Here is a 5,028-nt window from a genome sequence, read left to right on the forward strand (position 1 = left end):
ATTGACGTTTTTTGTTGTTATATTGATATTTCTTGGTTGATGATCTAGGCCCTTAATTTGAATATCCAATGGCTATTATTTAGTTGTAGTTAGCAATTAGGTATTGAGTTAGCAATATAACACTTCCTACGCCTGTCATATATCAAAAACTAAATATGTATAAACTATAAAGGGAATTGATCAAATGAAAACCTTAATTATATCAAAACAAAGTCAATTAATTATAATTAAGTTTATTGGAATATATATCTTGATCAACCATCAAGATTTGGCCATGTGGCAGATCATTTCCTAATTTAATTAAGCTGTAAAAGGTAATTATATCATTCAAACACAGTTGGCATTATTTCATTATACAACCTTTTCAATTTAAATAAATTAATTTTCATATATTATATAATATCAAATTAAAAGTAATTTTATGAAGATTCTAACAAAATCTCAATTATATATGTTCGGATACATAATCTTACACACAAAAAAAAAGTTTAATTTGCTAAGTCTTCAATTGCAAACTCTATCGGCCATCTCATGTAAGCGGTGTATTTGCGGCTGATCACTTAATGTCCAAGAATTTCCTATAATTAGTAGTATCATGAGAAGTTAAAGTAAAATACTACAAGATCCAGATTTTATAAATAATTGATAAGATCATAATCATAATTTAGTAGTTTTATCTTAATCAAGCAAAATTAGCTCAAATATTGAAATTATGAATGGTCTTTAAATATCTCAAAATTTCAATCTATTCTACTGAATTATGGGTTAGCCTTGTCCATAGAGATTAATAAAAAAAAAAACAAAGAAAGTGCTGTAAGATTGTAATGTCTCTTAATTGTATGCCAGAAAATTAACTCTACCATCAATGGTTGGGTCTTGGGTGGGTATATTATAAAGTCTCTCTGTATGTAAAAAATAGTTCGTTTCAACGATTGGACGCCATTGAATTTTCAATATGTTAGTTTGATTGTTATTCAAATCTTTGCGTGTAATTTGTCGCAACTCGTAAGCTTAATTAACACTCATAACTAATCTAATCTCTTGTTCTATTATGCTTTTCTCGAAAGCTCAACCAATAATAATATATTTTGATCCAACACATTTTCACCTCTGCCGAATTTAATCCTAAGCAAATTCTATTATATTGTCACAATAATCTTCTTGTCTAACAAACTGAACGACACCTTATTGTAAGTTCATAGCCAATCAAGAATAACTTATCATTGCACATTTTAGTATCCACTAAGGCCATGTTTGATAGGGTACATAACTCGTCTAGGGATGGAATTCGAATTATAAGATGTCAAATTGACCATCGATGTGAAATACTGAATTGGAAACATGAGATTAAGGAATAGAAAGAAATGGATATCAATTTTAAACAAGCTAAATGAATACATCCTCTCATGGTAAGATACAAAACCACAGATTGCCATATGTCTGCGAAACAGCAGGCTTAGATTGATCACATATATAGCCCCTCAGGAACTCCCTCTTTCTTCTTGAACATAACCTTGTCCTTTGCCTTCTTGAAATCAGCATGAGTCACCTGAAAATAAAATTTGAAACTGCATCTAAAATATGTCCCAACCACGACTATTCTACTTTAAAGCTAGTGGAGTACTCAGGAAGTAGTCGAACCAAAAAGGCGAAACAAAAAAACCTACTTCTATAGTATCTTAATTAATGAAAGGTTTATCTAACCTTCATTCGCCGCTCTCTCAAAGCAAGCAAGCCGGCTTCAGTGCATATGGCCTTGATATCAGCTCCAGAAAACTCATCTTTCGTCATAACAAATTCCTCCAGGTTCACATCCTCGGCCAGTGTCATCCTTGATGTGTGTATCTAAGCATCAAATCATCAAAATAATGCATTTCTACTTCACTCCAATGGCTATATCAGAATTAACGAGGTAACACCAGCATCACTTTTTGGCAATAACTCGTAATGAAAGCTACATTTACCTGGAAAATGCGTCTCCTTGTCTTGATATCGGGAAGAGGGAACTCAATTTTCCTGTCTATTCTACCAGGCCGAAGGAGAGCAGGATCAAGACTTTCGATTTTGTTTGTTGCGAGGATTACTTTCACATCTCCTCTTGAATCAAAACCATCTAACTGGTTCAGCAATTCCAGCATAGTCCTTTGGATTTCACGTTCACCACCCGAGTGGGCGTCATACCTGGTCACAGAGAGTTTATCCAATAAATACCCTGGCAAAAAGTAATCGGCAGCAATCATCTTGATGTTACCTTTTTGTTCCCACTGCATCAATTTCATCAATAAAGACGATAGAGGGTGAGAGGTCATCAGCAACTCTGAAAAGTTCTCTGACCAATTTAGGACCATCTCCCAGATACTTTTGAATTAATTCACTTCCAACGACACGCAAGAAAGTTGCTGATGTAGAATTTGCCACGGCCTAGAAATTTGGAAGTAAAAAAATGAGAACTAAGCACCTTACAAACATAAACTCTGAATATGTAAACCAACTGAATAAAGCAATAAGTAGACTAAGGAGAATAGCATACTGCACTTTAAGGGAAACAGTGTGAAGGAACCATCCACAAAATATGACTTCAGTTGAAAAATGTAAAAGTAATTACAACCACAAAATATGTTCCCAATAAGCCCCCTTTCTTTCAGCGTAAGCCCATATAAGGGATCAAATGGATTAATGTGTCAATTCATAACAGTTCTCAGAGTGATGAGAAGGTCGTCTCCAGTTTGACAAATATGGCTCCAGGCAGTTCAAGGTCAAAAGCCATCATTAAGACACCACTCAATCAAACTATGACAGACTTCACTTTGGAAAACATAAGGCACATGATGCACAAAACAAAAATGCAAATCATAATTTCCTTGGTTTTCTTCATTAGATACTACAAGCATTGTGCACCCCAATTCATCATTCTTTAAATGGGAATGGAACTATATATAGTCCAATTCTGTCAGCATAGACAGAGGAAACATATAGAAGCTAGTGTACACTATCAAGTTCATTTACCTTTGCAAGTAAAGTTTTTCCAGTTCCGGGTTCTCCGTATAATATGACACCTTTGGGGGGTTTAATACCAATATCCTCATACAATTCTGGGTGTGTTAATGGAAGCTCAACTGCCTCCTTAATTTCCTGGATCTGGGCATCTAAACCACCAATATCTGCATACGACTCTAATGGAGCCTTCTCAACTTTCATCACAGATACCATTGGATCAACATCATCTTGAAGCAGTCCAACAACAGATAGAACCTGAAACCAGACAAGGCACACCCAATATAAGATTATTTGAACAGCAACAGTATAGGGAACTCAATCACCATAGGCGCCCCCTTTATCAAGGAAAGGTTTTGGCTTTCTCTGAAACTATATTTCGTTGCAATATAAAACACATGCACCTCCTTTTTGGTTACAAAGTCTGTGAATCCAGTCAAAAGAATAAATCTTTAACTTTATGAAAGTACTCATCAACCCTTAAGGCCTTAACTAATCCAGAAATCTAAAAGCAAAGTTCCTTGAGTCCCATTATCTGGAGGGAACGAGAGTGAAGTCTTAAAAATAAAATTTGGAGATACTATTCTATGGTGGACAAGCAAAATCATTTCAATAAGAATTCAAAAGTTTTTGCAATTCTAAATGATCATCTATCTTCTTTGTCAGAAATTTAACATAGTCCATGACTTCATTCTACCGGGAAAAGAATTTCAGGAAATCCATTAGACACCCACCGAACAATATCAAATGCTAGGCAGATGGATCAAAGATTAACTGCCAAATCCCAAACCTAAACCTAAACTTTACACACTACTCCCTTCGTCTTAAAAAATAGATAACACTTGATTGGAGCATTGTTAGTGAATAATAGGACACACCTCATTAGAGAGAAAAAAGTTTCTAGAAATAGAATTGCTCTATTTTTAAAGGATATCCCAAATTGGCAAATATGATCTATTTGTTCTGTGAGGACTACTGCTTCCAAGTAGAAGGTGTATACAAGTGCTAAAGTCAAGAACAATTCAAGCCAGAAGCTCTCGAATGACAGTTTTAGCCTTATTTACTCTTCACCAAGAGTATGAATCTTAAAACCTCACCTCAAGCAGGTGCATCTAACATGAATTAGAGAGGAAATCATATACTCTTAAGCAATGAACTAGCTAAAATCAAAATAACGGACACCCTATACCCAAAGATAAGAACTTGAACAGATGCACAATCTCAATATTTTACAGTTCGAATTAAATTCTGCAAATTCTGTAAAAATCGAAAATCAAAGTTTTTCAAAATTGAGAGTAAAGATTACTACCTTATTGTGCATAAGAATCGCGCAGCCAGGCTCGAGCTGATCCTTATCGACAAACGACAAGATCCCGACGTAATACTCGGGCCCCACAGAGGAGGAAACGATGGCGTGATTCTCGTCAATCAACTCCTCCAAATTGCCGACGCTCATGGGGGAGCCTCTCAGATCGTCGACCTTGGAGCGATCCTCCTCCGTCTTCTCCTCCTGGGGCTTGAGCCTCTCCTGATTGGCCACGAACTCCTCCTCCATAAGCAAGTAATCTTTGATTCGGTCGAGCTTGAGCAGGCGCAGCTTGCACTTAGTGAGAGGCGTGACCGCGGGTATCCGAGCAGCCGCATCGGGGCCCTTCTGCTTGCGCTGCTTCCGGCCGACGCGAGCGGGAGGGGCGGCAGGCTCGAATTTCTTGTCCTTCTTGTCGCCGTCGTTCTTGCGGTCGCCGGGCTGGCGATTGAGGCCGCCGGGAGTGCCCTGACCCATTGTGTTTGTGTTGTGTTAAATTAGGGCAGTTTTAGATCTTCAAATCATTTATAGATTCTCTCTTTGATTCAAATTACCTACACATTATTAAATTTTAATGACTTCAATCGATGCATATATATTATTTACGAATTAAATTAAATTAACATTTTAAACTGAAAAAGTAATCAGAATTCTGAAATATAATGAAAATAGTAGTACAACTTTTTACGATTCTAATTCCTAGCTTTTCTTAAATATTCTGATTCCTA

At 36.3% G+C, this 5,028-nt stretch overlaps 1 protein-coding gene across 1 annotated transcript; it reads right to left on the minus strand.

Annotated features, from left to right (window-relative positions):
• Positions 1–1,321: 1,321 nt before the first annotated feature.
• On the minus strand, positions 1,322–4,807 carry LOC125201299 (26S proteasome regulatory subunit 4 homolog A-like). The gene is made up of 6 exons (XM_048099357.2): positions 4,304–4,807; positions 3,007–3,252; positions 2,252–2,421; positions 1,965–2,181; positions 1,705–1,845; positions 1,322–1,549 (listed from the first exon to the last, which is right to left on the minus strand). The coding sequence occupies exons 1-6, from the start codon at positions 4,775–4,777 to the stop codon at positions 1,466–1,468; spliced, it is 1,332 nt and encodes a 443-aa protein (XP_047955314.1). The 5' UTR covers positions 4,778–4,807; the 3' UTR covers positions 1,322–1,465.
• Between the last annotated feature and the right edge of the window lie 221 nt (positions 4,808–5,028).

The sequence above is a fragment of the Salvia hispanica genome, chromosome 2, assembly GCF_029641045.1.
Source record: "Salvia hispanica isolate PSC_SH4W2 chromosome 2, Shi_PSC_v1, whole genome shotgun sequence".
NCBI lineage: Eukaryota > Viridiplantae > Streptophyta > Magnoliopsida > Lamiales > Lamiaceae > Salvia > Salvia hispanica.